At 37.4% G+C, this 18,776-nt stretch overlaps 1 protein-coding gene across 1 annotated transcript in view; it reads right to left on the bottom strand.

The window, feature by feature from the left end:
* Positions 1-18,776, bottom strand: part of LOC113894726 (transmembrane protease serine 11C-like) — a 67,357-nt gene that overhangs the window by 41,569 nt on the left and 7,012 nt on the right. Inside the window, exon 3 of the mRNA XM_027545399.1 lies at positions 6,537-6,655. Within this exon, the coding sequence (XP_027401200.1) occupies positions 6,537-6,655 (119 nt within the window). The remainder of the gene's footprint in view (positions 1-6,536; positions 6,656-18,776) is intronic.

Raw genomic sequence — 18,776 nt, forward strand, 5'->3', positions numbered from 1 at the left:
CTCCTCTGTCCATGAGATTCTCCAGGCAAGAATACTATAATGGGTTGCCAAGCCCTCCTCCAGGGGATCTTCCCAACCCAGGGATTGAACCCACATCTCTTAGATCTCCTACATTGGCAGATACCCACTTTTACTCTTTACAACTAGCGCCACCTGGGAAGCCCTACAGATGATAAGGAACCACCCAAGGCAGCTGGGAAAGGCAGAAGGAAGAAGGAAAAATGAAGACGGAAGTGTCTTAGACACCAAAAAAGAGAAAAGGAAGAAGGAAGAAGATAATAATGGGGTTAAGCTCAAGTAAGAAGTGATCATCAGATTTGGCAACAGTGAGGTCTTTGGTGACCTCTATAAGAATAATTGAATGGGGTAGAGAGAAAGAAATTCTAATTGGACAGGGTTAAATTGAGAACAGGTGACAAGGAGGTGGAACCAGCACAGAAATCTAATTTTTTCAACAAAATATTACTGAGAAGGGGAGCAGGAAACTGTTGCTGGAGAACAGAGTCAAGAGCAACCTTTTTAGATGAGAGTGTGTGAGCTAGCTACTGATATCACTGAAGAACAGACCATGAAATACTATACTGCACTCTGGAAGAGCAGTATCTTGTTTCCTGTAGAAAAGAAAGTGAAAGTCGCTCAGTTGTGTCTGACTCTTTGCTACCCCATGGACTATACAGTCCATGGAATTCTCCAGGCCAGAATACTGGAGTGGGTAGCCTTTCCTTTCTCCAGGGGATCTTCCCAACCCAAGGATGGAACCTAGGTCTCCTGCATTGCCGGCGGATTCTTTACCAAATGAGGCACAAAAGAAAATCCTATGAAAAGAGGGAATAATGCAACTACTTATACGCTCAGAATAATGCACCTGTTGTTAGCTCTCCTAGGCTGCAGAAATATTTCTGCTGATCTACCTGAGCTATTTCATCACTTTTCTTCTCTCGCTCCTCCCTAACCCCCTTCCCCCTGACTTTTTATTCTATTTCCCCAAATATTATTTGAATATGAGGGAAAACTTGGGGCAATTGTACAGGGTGCATACTTGTAGCTGCAAAGTAAAGACAGTGACAGAATTCGTACCACAGATTGTGATTTCTGTAGATATTCAGAGATGGGAGACAACATTTTGAGTTGGAGTGGTTAGATAATAGCATCCTAGAATTGATAGCAATAAATCTACAGATTCATGGAATTTAAATCTATAAACCACCTTAATCTTAATTAGTCCTGTTCTTCAAATAAGTAAACAGAATCTTGCCCAAGCTAACTACTTATATAATAGATTGATTATGCCAGAAATGCAAGCAATATTACTTCCTATATTTTCCAGATGGCTAGCTGATTGTCCTAACAATACTGAATTTGAAATAACATCTTTATCATAAACTAAAGGATTGTACTGAACATAATTAAAATAAAGTTACATGTTTTTTCCCCTTATTTATTCTTTTATATTGTTTAGCAAGATTTCATATTTTTATTCATATAGATTGTTTATAATTTGTGTTAGTTTCATTCATGTATATCATATAGATTTTGTTGCTATTAAGTGGAGTTTAAAAATAATGTTTATATTTTGTTACTTTTGGTAATTAAGAAAAATATTACTTTTTAAATGTTGGTCTGGTAATTGGCCACCTTACAAAACTCAACAGTTGATTCTAATAATTTTTCAACTAAGTCTTTTGAGTATTTTAAGTATACAGAATACTATCAGTAGGCTTCCCTGGTGGCTTAATGGTAAAGGATCTGCTTGCTAAGGCAGGAAACACGGGTTCAATCCCTAGGTCAGGAAGATCCCCTGGAGAAAGAAATGGCAACCCACTCCAGTATTCTTGCCTAGGAAAACTCATGGATAGAGGAGGCTGGTGGGCTATATTCCATGGCGTCTCAGAAAAGTTGGACATGACTTAGTGTCTTAACAACAACATTATCAGTAAATAATGACTGTTTCCTTCATTCTTTTTGATGTACATATATTACTTCCTTTACTTTTTCTATTTGCATTGGAATAGACTTCTAGTAGAATATTTGATTCAGTCCTTTAATTAATTTACAATATATTATTTCCTGTAGAAATATGTAATACTTTAAATTGATTAATTAATTAGTTATTCACTGTGACTTTCTTTCATAGCCTTTGATTTCTCTGATCTCAAGGTGATTCCAAGTTTTTGTTGGAAAACTCACTTTCTTGGAGGCCAGTATTTTTATCTCCAGGGAGTTATTTGTCAGCAACTGTGATGCTGAGATTTTGCTCTTTGCAAATCTCTAGTTTTTATCTTCCAAAAACTCCTCACTCTTTTGGTGGCAACATGTCTGTCATTATAAGACACATTGTTTTTATTTGTTTTCTGTCATTTTAGTGAAATTTGAGGAGAGAAAGGGATAAATTCTCACTATTATTCAGCAATTTTGCTTTGGAAGTTAGGCTAGAAACACTTTGAAGGAATAAGTAATAACATTTGGTGAATGGTTAGATAATGGAGAAGGAGGGGTCAAAATTGACCTTAAGATATGGTGGCTAGGTGAGTCTGAGAATGGGAATACCATGAATTAAAACCATGGAAAGAGACTAGACTCAAGATCAGAAATGATGCCTACTAATTTTTCCAGTAGTCATGTATGGATGTGAAAGTTGGACTGTGAAGAAAGCTGAGTGCCGAAGAATTGATGCTTTTGAACTGTGGTGTTGGAGAAGACTCTTGAGAGTCCCTTGGACTGCAAGGAGATCCAACCAGTCCATCCTAAAGGAGATCAGTCCTGGGTGTTCTTTGGAAGGACTGATGCTAAAGCTGAAACTCCAGTACTTTGGCCACCTCATGCGAAGAGTTGACTCATTGGAAAAGACTCTGATGCTGGGAGGGATTGGGGGCAGGAGGAGAGGGGACGACAGAGGATGAGATGTCTGGATGGCATCACTGACTCGATGGACGTGAGTCTGAGTGAACTCTGGGAGTTGGTGATGAACAGGGAGGCCTGGCGTGCTGCAATTCATGGGGTCGCAAAGAGTCGGACACGACCAAGCGACTGAACTGAACTGAACTGAACTGAAAGGATCCTTTAAAAAATTGCTTCAGAATGAACTCAGACACCCAGCCTTAGCGTATAATATTTGTTTAATAAGGTGTGTATAGATGGATGATGTAGAACCATCCTTCGAGTGACTAGTAACTTTAGGCTTGGGGTGTTCCAAGAAGCTGTAAGGTGGATTTATGAGAGCTTCCCCAGTAACAGTCATACAAATCCTATTTTTAAGAGGCTCAGACTCTTGGCACACCCTGTAGGAAAAGGGTTGTTAGGTATTTGACCTGAAACCAAATGCCAAGTTTCAGAAACTCACTTAGTTTCTCACTAACTTATGTTAGTGGGCATTATCACCCCCTGCCCCTGCAATCATGTCTGCAGACACCCTGCCCTGAGCATCTAGTATTTATTTCTTCTTTCCTTATGTTCCAATCATACAAAAGAAAGCTAGTCCATCAGTAAGTTTTGTAAGTTTTCTTCATACCATTTGAAATATGAATAATGTCTCTGAAATACTGGTTGCATTTTTGATAAACCTTGGATCTTCTCAGTTCCTTCATGTTAGCAACTTAATGCACAATGATTTTCATTTAATGTGTCAGATTAGCACTTTTCTCAATAGCTTATACTGCAGTCACCATCTACAGTGATTTTGGAGCCTCCAAAAATAAAGTCAGCCACTGTTTCCCCATCTATCTGCCATGAAGTGGTGGGACAGATGCCATGACCTTAGTTTTCTAATAAGTTTTGAGGGGCATGAAACTGAATGAACACTAACCTAATTTTTACTCAACCTGAGACATTTCTAATCTGTATTAGACGGAACAGGGATCTTGAATATTATCCTTCACTTTGTTACCTTTTAAAAAATCACATACTTCTAAGTCTGATGAATTCCATAGATAATCTATCATTTGGTAGATTGCAAGAAGAGTCATAAGCATAAAGGTGTATATGCTCATTCCAGGTTTAGGTTAGCTCAGCCGAATATTTGTTATTTGACAAATGCTATCGTTATATAATGATCAAAGATGCTTTCTGTTCTTGGATACTCTGGTAAGTGGTTTGATGTATAAGTTTGGCTGATCTGTTTCTTATGGATCCTCTTAGATACCTTATACATACCAGGTATCATTTTGGTCATCTATAATCCACTGCATTTATATGTGAAAACTACATGGGAGTTGCTTAAACATTTTGGAATATATGACTGGTCATATGAAAGGTGATGTAATCTGAAGTGTGCTTGAAATTTTATAATGTTCACATGCTCATTAATTATAGAGCAATACATCATAAAGAAGATGCAGGTATTGCAGTATAACTTTAGGTAAATTAACCTCTTTGTGCCTCAGTTTCTTCATACAGAAAATGAGAATGCCAGGAGAATCAAATAAGTTAATATGTAAAGTGCTTAGACCAGTACTGACAGTTAGTAAAGCTAATTTTTGTTGTTAAGGTACTGCCTCACTCCTAAATTTTAGAATTTATTTTCACTATAGTTGGGCATCATATCTGCTGGGGAGCTACAAAAAATAAGAAATTACAGATATTTCTTATGTTTCCCACTGGAAAACCATATATCTAAAACATGAAAATGTTCTGTATGAAGGAACATTATTCCCAGTAGTAAAAAATTAAAGACTGTCATTCATAGTAAAGCAACATCTCTCTTTATTCCTTTTCTTCTCTTAGAGTGAGTCATCATCAGAATTATTTAATGGAAATCAGAATAAAAACAGGCTGTGTACGTTGTAATTGTGACTAATAGCTAAGTTTGACGAATGTTCAGAATTCCATTTGGTACATTCTATCTCCATTTGGTTATCACTAGTGTTGTACTTGTGGATGTTGTGTATATGGTAATACTTATAATACAAAGAACATTGGACTAAATGAAAATAGAGAGAAAGGCATGTAAAAGCAGGCATCCTGACCCATGTAAATGAAAAAAGTATGAGAAATATTTGGTGATTGTCTTAATACAGGTAGTAAGAAACCGGGAATGAGGGCTGCAAAAGAAGCCTGAAACAAGATGTCAGGACATCTTAACGTTTGATTAACCAAGATGATATGATAATAGATCAGACTGATAGTTTTGGAATATTCATTTGTGAAGTAAACATAGGTTAGTTTATTTGAATATCTTGATTTGAATTTATAGCATAAAAGGTGAATTTCTTAGTATAGGCCTATTTGGAGTTATTTTAAAGTTATATATTAGCTTTGTTATATACTTATAACTTATTATCTATTAATGGTACTCACTTTAGCCCTTATTCTAATTCTAAGGGCTTACAGATTAATAGAACTTCTGCTAAGATTATGACATATTTAACCTTATATCATGCCAAGAACATTCCCATGGTATTGCATCTGTGTTTGCCACCTCATTGTTAGTTGAAGAAACTGAGGTGTAGGGAGATGAAATAACTTGTCTTAAGTCATACAGCTAGTAAATGGTTAAACTTAGAATTGAACAAGGACTCGGAGTCCAAAGCCTATTTATTAATCAGTGAGTTATATTGATTACTTCCATGTCATTTCCTTCTTTATCATAAAGCTAAACTAAAAGCAGGAATTTTCTTTCATTTTTTAATATACTAACTCTTAGTATAATGGTAAAAGTATACCAAGACTCTTAAAGTCTTTGGATTTATTAGAAACTGGGAGGTACTGAAATTCCTTAGAAAAGCTACAAGCTTTTGTCAGAGAGAGTTAGGTCTGAAAATGTGTTGTCAAGAATCTGCTCAGGAAAATGGGAGATGAATGATGCCACCACTACTCTCGCAGAATTTGGTTTGGTTTATAAAATTATTTGAGTTAAAGTGCCATCTATGATAAAGGAAGCTAATATTAAAGGGGCAGTCAAGATTCTTCATTGGGTTTAACTTATAACAAAATATTGGAGAAGGAAATGGCAACCCACTCCAGTATTCTTGCCTTGAGAATCACAGGACAGAGGAGCCTGGCAGGCTACAGTCTATGGGGTCGCAAGAGTCGGACACAACTGAGAGACTAAGCACAGCACAGCACACAAAACAAAATATACTCTTAAATAGACATTAATGTTTACATACACTGAGGTTTAACAAGAAGATCTTTATTTGGGGTTGTATGTTCTTTTCTGCACTGACCATTTCTCTTCCTTGAATAACTGTTTAAATTAGAAGCAGAAACAACATGGCCTTCATCAGGTATCTTGGATATAGAATAAGTTTCATTCATTTAATTTTTAATACATTAAAAACCTTCTTTGAGTGTCTATCACAAGGTAGGTGTTTATTAGGTGTTCTCAAAATATGTCTCTCTTACATTTTTCTTCCCATGCATGTTTTCTAACTGATTTTCTGAAAGGGCTGACTATCTTCATCTAGAAATGAGGTAGTGGCAAGAAATAATATAAAATTATAAATCATTTTCAACTTGGAAGGTGACTGCTAGGATTCAGGCATTTAAAGGAGAATAGCATTTAAAAAAAAAACAATGCTAAGAAAAGAATTTCAACTTACCAAAGATATTATCTTATTATTTAGGTCCGTATATTCTTGTGAATATGGTTTTGCAAACTTGCTGTCATAGTCAATATTATTGACTTTAAAGCTGATATGATGGTAGAAATATGTCTTTCCTGAGAAGGAGAAAAAAGAAAAAACAGTTTTCATTTTGTTCATTGTGTAACTGCTTTCATTCCTAAGAAAAATCTTGTGAAATAGAATACTCCTATGAAATTTCAGGTAACTTGGCATTTAAATAGTATTAGTTCCTAGTGATTGTTGAAATAACTTTGGCATGCATATTAAATTATAACCTTGTCAAAGAATGTAAGTCATATTTTAGCATTCTAATAAAATTCTTCATATGAGTGACTGCAGTTAATTATTTAAAAGATCTTTCTTATATACTCACTAATAGTAAAAAAAAAAAAAAGCAAAGTAAAATGAGATATCATTTTTCTTGAATTGTATTGGCAAATGTGACAAAAATAATAATACTCAAACTGGAGTGCCTATACTTAGATAAAAAGATTTTAAGCTAAAAATAGTATTGAATAATAAGAGACAAAGAAGATCATAACATAATAATATATGTAATGATAAAAGGGGTCAATTCATTAAGAAGACATAAAAATTTTAAATACATATGTACCCAACATCAGAGCATCTAAATACATTAAGTAAATACTGATAGATCTGAAGGGAGAAATAGATAATGATATAATAATAGTGTGTGTGTGTGTGTGTGTGTGTGTGTGTGTTTAGTCACTTCAGTTGCATCCAACTGTTTGCGACCCTGTGGACTAGAGCCCCCCAGGTTCCTTTGTCCATGGGATTCTCCAGGCAAGAATACTGGAGTGGGTTGCCATGCCCTTCTCCAGGGGATCTTCATGACCCAGGGATCAAACCTTCTTCTCCTTCACCTTGCATTGCAGTAGGATTCTTTACCCACTGAGCCATTGGGAAAGCCCCAAAGTTACCAGAAGCAAGAAAACAACAAAATCAGAGCAGAAATAATGTGAAGCAAAGATCAAGGTTTCTTGAAACTTTAAACAAGATCAAGAAAATTTAGCTAGACTGAGAAAAACAGAGAGAAGAGTCAAAACCAGAAATTAAAGAGAAAACTTTGCAACTGATACTACAGAAATACAAAGGATCATGAGACTGTTATGAACGATTATGCACCAAAAAGTTGACTAACCTAGAAGAGATAGATAAATTTTTAGAAACATACAACCTTCCAAGACTTAATCATGAAGAAACAGAAAATCTGAATGGACCAACGAGTTAGGAGTTTCAACCAATAATCAGAAACCTCCCCAAAGAGAAAAACCCAGGGCTAGATTGTTTCTCCAATGAATTCTACCAAACATTTAAGGAATTAATGTTAATCCTTCTCAAAATCATCTAGAAAATAGAAGAGAAAGGAACACTTCTAAATTCATTTTGTTGTTGTTTAGTTGCTAAGTCATGTCTGACTCTGCAACCCCATGGATTGTAGCCTGCCAGGCGCCTCTGTTTTGTGTTCTCCCAAGTAAGAATACTGGAGTTGGTTGTCATTTCCTTCTCCAGTAGATATTTCGACCCAGGAATCGAGCTGAAGTCTTCTGCATTGGCAGGTGGATTCTTTACCACTGAGCCACCAGGGAAGCTCAAACTCATTTTACAAGGCCAGTATTACCCTAATATCAAAACCAGATTAGGACGCTGCAATAAAATCCATAAGGAATATGGTACAAAAATCCTCAGCAAAATGATAGCAGACTGAATGTAACTATTAATACATGTTAAAAGGATCATACACCATAATCGAGATGTATCCCTGGAATTGAAGTAGTTCAATATACACAAATCAATAAATTTGATATACCATATTAATAGAATGACAGATAAAAATCACTGATCATCTCAATTGAGGCAGAAAAAGCATTTGATAAAATATAGCCTTTCACATTGTAAAAACTTAAGGGAGCAAGCCTCAACATAATGAAGGTGATACATGACAAATCCATGGTCAGCATGATAATCAAAGATGTAAGGTTGAAAGGTCAGGAACAAGATAAGGGTACCCACTCTCACTACTCCTATTTGACATAGTTCTAGAAATCCTAGCCAGAGCAATCAGGTAAGAGAAAGAAATAAAAGGCATCCAAATTAGAAAGGAAGAAGGAAAATTGTGATTTGTACATGGATGATCTTATATACAGAAAGTCCTATAGACTCTACCAAAAAACTGTTAGAACTAATTGAGTCAGTAAAGTTGTTGGATACAAAATCAGTTGTGTTTCTATACCCTAACAATGAAACATCTGAAATAATGTATAAGTGTATTGTGATAATCATTTTATAATATATGAGTGTATAGTAGTAACCATTTTGCAATATATATCAAATCAACTTGTTATATACCTTCAAGTGACATTAATGTCATATGTCAACTATATTTAAGTAAAGCTGTCAAAAGAAAGTTTCAAAGGAACATAGTATTTTGTCATTATATATTTTTATTCATAAATACTGTATGACTTCTTAATTTTCCATTAGAATATCAGGGTTGAAAATCTAGGCCATTAAGACAGTATTAGGCTTTATTAATGTGTTGAACTACTAAAAGAATTTTAAACACTAGAAAGGAAAGCCATTCCCTAGGTCTGTTATCCTGTTAGAGCTCTGAGTCCTGAATTAGAAGGTAAAGCGGTAAATTGAGTGCCACTGTTGGCATTTAAAGGAACTATCAGACTATTATATTAAAGGATTAGCTTCTGTCCTTCAAATGTAACCTAGACCTTAAGCAAGAAAAATTATGGACTATGATCTAAGTATTATTTTGATTGGTTTTTCCTTCCTAGAAGAGTCACATTTTTCAAAGGTTCCAGGTCATATTCTGGGCTACTCCTAGCCGAGACTATTATCCTCACCTAGCCCAGGACTATTATCCTGACCAGTTTTTCTCTTTGTGCCTTTATTTACTTTTGTTTGATTTCCAAGTGGTTTTTAAAACTGAGGTATAATTGACACACACCATTATATCAGTTTCATGTGTGGTGGTGGTAGTTTAGTCGCTAAGTCATGTCCGACTCATGACCCCATAGACTATAGCTCACCAGGCTCCTCTGTCCATGGGATTTTCCAGGCAAGAATACTGGAGTGGGTTGCCATTTCCTTCTCCAGGGAATCTTCCCAACTCAGGGCTTGAACCCAGATCTCCTGCACTGCAGGCAGATTCTTTACCAACTGAGCTACCAGAGTTTCATGTGTACAACATAATGATTCAATATATGTACATATTGAAAAATGATCACCATAATAAGTCTAGTTAACATCCTTCCAAGTGATTTTTATGCACATTAAAGCTTGAAAAGCAGGGTTTAGATAAGTGGCTCCAAGCCTGCACTTTCAATTAAGATCATATGTGGACACTTTGTGTCCTCTCCCATAGATTTGTGTATTGGACTTGGTGGGAACATGAATGTTGTTTTAATTAAGAGCTCTAGATGCTTCTGAGGCCAGGGTTAAGTATCTGCGCTCCCGAGCATATTTATGAGGGTCGGGTTCAGCCTTTGGTCCTAGGGTAGATAACAGGGTCTGTTCTGCATGGGTTTGGTAGAGGCAGAGTGGTGCAGCCCACATTAGTCATTGTGTAGCAAAATCTGGGATATCTGTGGGAAGGGAGGGTCCTCAAAGACAGAGAAGGAGAAGTTCAAAGTTTGTTCTTCATGTAGGAGTCATCTTTCCTGAATCTCTCCTGAGACAGGGAAGGGTAGACGTTCCTGAATTTCCAGGCCCTTCTGCCTGTGGCCATGGTGGTAGCAGGTAAGGGTCTGTGCTGAAGCCTTTAAAGGCATATTCTGAAGATGCTGCTGTGATTTCTGCACATTATTTCCCTTGAGGAAGAAACCTAGAGGAGGAAGCAGAAGAGGAAGACATAGCAGGCTCTCAGGTAAATGTCCTATTATGGGCTATGTCCTCCTTACTTCTTGAAATGCCATGATTTTGCAACTGAAAAATTTTACTTTTGTACCTTTGGTGTTCCTGCCTAACAAGTGTTTTTCAACTTATTTTATTTCCTGTGATAGTCAAAGGTTAAGTCTTTATACTACTTCTCTCCTTTATCCCAAATTCTTCTTTTCTTTTTCTGTTCAGATTTCTGATGGGCCTTTAGCAATTCCCATCACAAATTAATGACTTGCAACTACATAAAATTTTCCCTTTGTGCTAGATCACTTGGGAAGTTAGTGGTAGCTAAGATTTCTATGTGGGATGAAGTGGGGGCCTTGGATTATCAGTGAAGGGAAATGTAGTGTTTAGTTCCTGTATGGATGCTCCATCAGTTCTCTGTACACCAAGATTAAGAAAATGCACATCGAGAGAGGATGGCATCATTAACGGTCCAGAATAACATAGACTTTTCTAGAAAAGAAGAGTAATTATGAGACACAACCTCTCTAGAATTCTAAAGAAAGAATATGGGAGTTCTATGTGGCTTGACATTTGAATAAGACTGAAGTTTTTTATGACTAGATTTAGATTATGATTTGCTTATTTTTCTGCCAATAAATATCACAACAGTTATATGTCCTTCAGCAAATATTAGGCTCCTGATATCAGTTTGTCTCATCAGAGCTGATGTTATTCACTTGGTCCACGTGCCAGATTTCTCCCCTACTCTTTGTATCATTCCAAAACTACTGAGAAGTAATAAAAAAAATGCTGTTTTTTATGTTGAATTTTCTACCTGTCTTATGATAAATAGAATTTTTCTGTGGTCAGGACCATACATATATTGTGGGCTTATAATTTAACTGATAACAGCATTTGTGTACTTGTCCTCGAATTTTCCACCCCAGCTCTTTCTCACACATGGTGACTTATTTGCTCAAAACTGGATCCCAGTGGCCACCAATTGCTCCCATTTTTGGCTGCTATTACCTTAAAAAATGAATCACCTGAAATACTACCAGCTTGGTCCTTGGTTTCTGTTCTCAATGTTTAGGACTTGTTAAAAGTAGTTCTCTAAACTAGGATCTGGAGAGTCAAAGAAATGCTTTTTTCCAAAGACTACTAGTTAACATTAAACTTAGCCCTGAAGAAAAAGTCTAGGAAAAGTACCTCACATATTTATTAATATCATTTTGTTCTTTGCTAAGAAGCAAAAACAAAAACAAAGAATATAAATTTCAATTCAAGAAGGAATAATTTTTGCCTTGACTCTGTTTTCCCTTTCTTTTCCTGTTCCTTGAAAGTGAGATTGCTATTTTGGGATTAACAGTTTCCATTTACAGTTGGCACAGGAATACTTGAAATTTCCTGAATTACCAGTAGTGAGAAAACCATCCAGACAGATTAACATTCTCCATGCATATTCCAAAACTTCCCTGGAAGTCTCATCTGCTCATTTCCTCATCAATTACTCACAGCCTAACCTAGATAGAATTTTAACTTCCTGAGGAAGACATTATGTGCTACTTCTTGATATTCTACCTTCTCTTTTCCTATAGCAATGTAGTTTGTGATTTTTAACTGAGGAAATTCTATCCAGAAATAAAAATCTATGTTTTTCTGCCCCTGTTTATTCCATCTGGGAGTGATGGAGTGCACTTAGGTTCTGACAAATGGAATGAAAGAGAAAAGGGTATGTGCAGCGCCTGAGATGTTTTTCTTATTGATAGAAAACAAGCTCATCTCCTTCCTACTCTGCCTTCTGTCTGGCTGGAATGAGAACTTAATGGTCAGAACTGACACCATCACTTTGAACATTAAGATCTAGACAATGGCAGTAGCATAGCAAGATTGAAGGAGGCTGGGTCCCTGAAATCTTGAAGTGACAAACTGAACCTGAGTCACTGACCTCTAAACTTATTTGTACCTATTTGTACCTCTGAATCTTATATTATATCTGTCTCCTTCCAGATCAGTAGTTCTGACTTTGGCTGAACATTAGAACCATCTGGGGAGCTTTTAAAGTTAAAATTTTCATTCCAGATAGCATTTTTTTTTGTAGTTCATTTTATTTTTATTTTTGCTTACAATTACACTTTTATTATTATTATTATTTTTACTTTACAATATTATATTGGTTTTGCCATACATCATTTTTGAGTGGGGCTTTTGTATTAGTATTCTTTTAAAAAGGTTTCCAAGTGATTCTAAGGTGCAGTCAGGGCTAAAATTTATTACTCTAGATCAGGGATGAGCAAACTATGAAATTTAGCCTGCTGCTGAGTTTTGTATGGCCTATGAGCTAAGACTCATAGACTATTTTCTTGGGCTCCAAAATCACTGCAGATGGTGACTGCAGCCATGAAATTAAAAGGCACTTCCTCCTTGGAAGAGAAGCAATGGCAAATCTATACAGCGTATTAAAAAGCAGAGACATTACTTTGCCTACAAAAGTCCCTATAGTCAAAGATATGGTTTTTACAGTAGTTATGTATGGATGTGAGAGCTGCACAGTAAAAAAGGCTGAGTGCTGAAGAACTGATGCTTTCGAACCGTGGTGCTGAGAAGACTGAGAGTCCCTTGGACAGCAAGAAAATCAAAGCAGTCAATCAGAAAGGAAATCAACCCTGAATATTCATTGGAAGGGCTGATGGTGAAGCTGAAGCTTTAATACTTCAGCCACCTGATGCTATGAGCTGACTCATTAGAAAAGATATTGATGCTGGGAAGGATTGAGGGCAGGTAGAGAAGTGGATGACAGAGGATGAGATGGTTGGATGGCATCACCGACTCAATGGACATGAGTTTGAGTAAACTATGGGGGATGGTGAAGGACAGGGAAGCCTAGTGTGTTGCAGTCCATGGGATCACAAAGAGTCAGACATGGTTGAGCAACTGAACACAGCAAATGAGCTAAGAAGGTTTTCACATTTTTTAAAAGTTGAAAAAAGTAAAAATAATATTTTATGTCATGTGAAAATTACCTGAAATTCAAATTTCAATGTCCATGAGTAAAGCTTTATTGGAAATTAGTTATGTCCACTTATTTACATATTGGCTACAGTAGCACTACAACATTAGACTCGAGTTGTGATAGACTATTATCACCCACAGAGTGGAAATTGTATACTGTCTGACCCTTTACAGGAAAAGTGTGCTGACCCTGTACTAGAAGCTGAGCACTTTAGGAAAAGGACTAATGTGATATTCTAGAAACTCTCCTCCACTAATGGTATACTCTCTTGATAGCACCTACCCTACTCTTTTCATTAAGTACATAGTAGTCACCCAGTGGGGCTTCTCTGGTGGCTCAGTTGGTAAAGAATTTGCCTGCAATGCAGATTGCCTACAACACTGGAGACCTGGGTTGGGAAGATTCCTTAGAGAAGGAAATGGCAACCCACTCCAATATTCGTGCCTGGGAATTCCTAGGGACAGAAGAGCCTGGTGGGCTACGTCCATGGGGTTGTAAGAGTTGGACACAACTTAGTGACTAAACCATCACCACCAGTCACCCAGTGAATGGCTTGTTGGATTGAATTTGTATCCAGTTTCAGATATATGGGCTTCCCTGGTATCTCAGATAGTAAAAAAATCTGCCTGCAATGCAGGAGACCTGAGTTCAATCTTTGGGTTGGGAAGATTCCCTGGAGAAGGAATTGGCTACCCACTCCAGTATTCTTACCTGGAGAATCCCCATGGACAGAGGAGCCTGGTGGGCTATAGTCCATGGGGTCACAAAGAGTCAGACACGACTGAGTGACTCAGACTTCTGATATAATGGGAGAAAGAAGAGGGCACTCTTTCTATCATCTCTTAAAAAGTTAACCAAATAGACAACACAACATTATCATTGTATAGAGTCGTGAAGTAGAAAAAGGTAGGTTTTTGGAGTGAATATTTGTGCTGTGCTTTGGTTTGTCCAGCTGTACTTGTTTAATTGGTCATTGGCCCAAGGGAATGAGTCCTTATTGAGAGGAGATGGGCAGTTACTTCCATCTTTGGTGTCTGGAATAGTGAACTAGAAAATCTTAAAATGGTAATGGAAGCCTTATTTAAGAGACTGCCTTTAAATGATACCAAAACATCTGGATAAAAAGTAAAAAATTGTTTAATCAGATTGAGATTTTGTTTATTTAGTGACAAACAGGTATATTCTTAAAAGGGTCTTTTGATTTAATTTTTAGTTCATTCAGGATATTGTGAATCAGGTAGGTGGCCTAAAAGCAAAAACAAATGGTCTGTAAAAAGACAAAGAAATAAAATCTAGGACTTTGGAAACTCTATCAAAGTACTCTACACAGTATTAGGATACTCTATTCCTGTTTTTACAGGTGTACTATGATTTGAGAAAACTTACATTATTAACAAAATTATTTATTATTTTCATACAAAGGTATTTAATTTTGTATATTCTCCTTTGTGGAAGTTTTTATAAGCCATTAACTTTTATAATTTCTGGGAAATAGGTATTACTATGACTAACTCCAAGAGTGTATCTTAAATATATTAGAATTCATACTCATTTCTCCCATGAGTAGTTTCTTCTGGGCCCAATGAAATGATCTGAATTTAATTGTTTTAGAATAAACTGCAAGTGGTGATTATGTATATCATATGCATATCATATGCATATAAGGTATTAGTATCAGTTCAGTCGCTCTCTGCGACCCCATGAATCGCAGCACGCCAGGCCTCCCTGTCCATCACCATCTCCCAGAGTTCACTCAAACTCACGTCTACTGAGTCGGTGATGCCATCCAGCCATCTCATCCTCTGTCATCCCCTTCTCCTCCTGCCCCTAATCCCTCCCAGCATCAGAGTCTTTTCCAATGAGTCAACTCTTCGCATGAGGTGGCCAAAGTACTGGAGTTTCAGCTTTAGCATCAGTCCTTCCAAAGAACACCCAGGGCTGATCTCTTTAGAATGGACTGGTTGGATCTCCTTGCAGTCCAAGGGACTCTCAAGAGTCTTCTCCAACACCACAGTTCAAAAGCATCAATTCTTTGGCGCTCAGCCTTCTTCACAGTCCAACTCTCACATCCATACATGACCACAGGAAAAACCATAGCCTTGACTAGACAGACCTTTGTTGCCAAAGTAACGTCTCTGATTTTGAATATGCTATCTAGGTTGGTCATAACTTTCCTTCCAAGGAGTAAGTGTCTTTTAATTTCATGGCTGCAGTCACCGTCTGCAGTGATTTTGGAGCCCAAAAAGTAAAGTCTGACACTATTTCCACTGTTTCCCCATCTATTTCCCATGAAGTGATGGGACCAGATGCCATGATCTTCGTCGTCTGAAGGTTGAGCTTTAAGCCAACTTTTGCACTCACCTCTTTCACTTTCATCAAGAGGCTTTTGAGTTCCTCTTCACTTTCTGCCATAAGGGTGGTGTCATCTGCATATCTGAGGTTATTGATATTTCTCCCAGCAATCTTGATTCCAGCTTGTGCTTCTTCCAGCCCAGCGTTTCTCATGATGTACTCTGCATATAAGTTAAATAAGCAGGGTGACAATATACGGCCTTGATGTACTCCTTTTCCTATTTGGAACCAGTCTGTTGTTCCGTGTCCAGTTCTAACTGTTGCTTCCTGATCTACATACAGGTTTCTCAAGAGGCAGGGCAGGTGGTCTGGTATGCCCATCTCTTTCAGAATTTTCCACAGTTTATTGTGATCCACACAGTCAAAGGCTTTGGCATAGTCAATAAAGCAGAAAGAGATGTTTTCCTGGAACTCTCTTGCTTTTTCCCATGATCCAGAGGATGTTGGCAATTTGATCTCTGGTTCCTCTGCTTTTTCTAAAACCAGCTTGAACATCTGGAAATTCATGGTTCACATATTGCTGAAGCCTGGCTTGGAGAATTTTGAGCATTACTTTACTAGCGTGTGAGATGAGTACAATTGTGTGGTAGTGTGGTCATTCTTTGGCATTGCCTTTCTTTGGGATTGGAATGAAAACTGACCTTTTCAAGTCCTGTGGGCACTGCTGAGTTTTCCAAATTTGCTGGCATATTGAGTGTAGCACTTTCACAGCATCATCTTTCAGGATTTGAAATAGCTCAACTGGAATTCCATCACCTCCACTAGCTTTGTTCGTAGTGATGCTTTCTAAGGCCCATTTGACTTCACATTCCAGGATGTCTAGCTCTAGGTGAGTGATCATACCATCATGACTATCTGGGTCATGAAGATCTTTTTTGTACAGTTCTTCTGTGTATTCTTGCCACCTCTTCTTACTATCTTCTGCTTCTGTTAGGTCCATACCATTTCTGTCCTTTATCGAGCCCATCTTTGCATGAAATGTTCCCTTGGTATCTCTAATTTTCTTGAAGCGATCTCTATTCTTTCCCATTCTGTTGTTTTCCTCTATTTCTTTGCATTGATCGCTGAGAAAGGCTTTTTTATCTCTTCTTGCTATTCTTTGGAACTCTGCATTCAGATGCTTATATCTTTCCTTTTCTCCTTTGCTTTTCGCTTCTCTTCTTTTCACAGCTATTTGTAAGGCCTCCCTAGACAGCCATTTTGCTTTTTTGCATTTCTTTTCCATGGGGATGGTCTTGATCCCTGTCTCCTGTACAATGTCACGAACCTCAGTCCATAGTTCATCAGGCAGTCTATGTATCAGATCTAGTCCCTTAAATCTATTTCTCACTTTCACTGTATAATCATAAGTGATTTGATTTAGGTCATACCTGAATGGTCTAGTGGTTTTCCCTACTTTCTTCAGTTTAAGTCTGAATTTGGCAATAAGGAGCTCATGATCTGAGCCACAGTCAGCTCCCGGTCTTGTTCTTGCTCACTGTATAGAGCTTCTCCATCTTTGGCTGCAAAGAATATAATCAATCTGATTTCGGTGTTGACCGTCTGGTGATGTCCATGTGTAGAGTCTTCTCTTGTGTTGTTGGAAGAAGGTGTTTTCTATGACCAGTGCATTCTCTTGGCAAAACTCTATTAGTCTTTGCCCTGCTTCATTCCATATTCCAAGGCCAAATATGTGTATTATATATACATTGGGCTACTCCTGATGGCTCAGATGGTAAAGAATCTGCCTGCAGTGCAGGAGACCTGGGTTCAATCCCTGGATCAGGAAAATTCCCTGGAGCAGGAAATGGCTAACCATGGCAATGTTCTTGCCTGGAGAATTCCATGGACAGAGTAGCCTGGTGAGCTACAGTCCATGGAGTCACAAAAAGTCAGACATGACTGAGCAACTAACACTTTCACTTTCATATATCCATTATATGCAACACAATGCATATATTTGTACTATATACACATGTATATAGACTGGTATTTCAAACAAGAATATTTTATAGGGTGAACCATAAAATTTTGATTTAATTCTTTAGTATTAAAAAGTCTTACCATCACTATAAACCCAAAACAGGATCTCAATTCAGAAAGTAAGATATCCAGGTCCATTTAATAATCAAAATTTGAACTTAAATTTGAGATAGTTTCCTTCCCAACCTCTTTACCCACTAAGTCTGGCTATTCCTCCTTTTCCACTTAATATACAGGATTTGGACCCCCGTAGGTGCCTACTTGAATGGTTGAGAATTTGGCATCTAGCTCTTGTGCTCTAGGAACTTAGTTTGTATTTACAATTAACTTCTTTCTAGTTTTTCTTTTTTTTCTGGATTTTGATATTCATTTTTCTACTCATTACTGGTGATGTTTCAACTACAGTTCCTTTACACGAACAAATGTAGTAATTCCAGCTTAATTTTACTCATTCATTAGTATTTAAGTAGCTGGAGATACCTCCTATTCTTTAACTGAAGATCTGATTACCCTTCCAGGTGGCCTCTTGAAAAGGACCTTAGGTGATGGGCTTTTTTCTAGGGTGGTCTATATCTGTTTCACAGGGAACATTTTATGCATTATTTGTCTCAAAGACTAGTTGTTCAAATGGCCCAAGGGTACTGTCTTCTCTTCACTCTGCTTAAACAAGCACCACGTCTCTTGCCTTTTAGAATGTCCACATGTGAGTCAGAGTCCAGTCCACTCTCTTCTTGGATCTGCAAGTCTTCTTAGGGTTGCATTGGTCTCTTTCAGAGTCCTTCTCTCAGCTTGATGTAAAGGGAAATACATCACCTATTCTTCACATATCAGGGTGGTTGTAGCTGTATGGGAAATTACAGCGCACCTATCTCTAAAGATAACCTATTCAAATATCCTTGCCTATCTCCAGTTTCTGGCACTTTTACACACTTGATGAAAGGCAACATCTGTCTCGAATGAGCACCTCTTACTCAAAGGTTTATGGGCATATACTATGACTATGACTCTTGTTTTGGCTGTGGTAGCAG

The sequence above is a fragment of the Bos indicus x Bos taurus genome, chromosome 6, assembly GCF_003369695.1.
Source record: "Bos indicus x Bos taurus breed Angus x Brahman F1 hybrid chromosome 6, Bos_hybrid_MaternalHap_v2.0, whole genome shotgun sequence".
Taxonomy (NCBI): domain Eukaryota; kingdom Metazoa; phylum Chordata; class Mammalia; order Artiodactyla; family Bovidae; genus Bos; species Bos indicus x Bos taurus.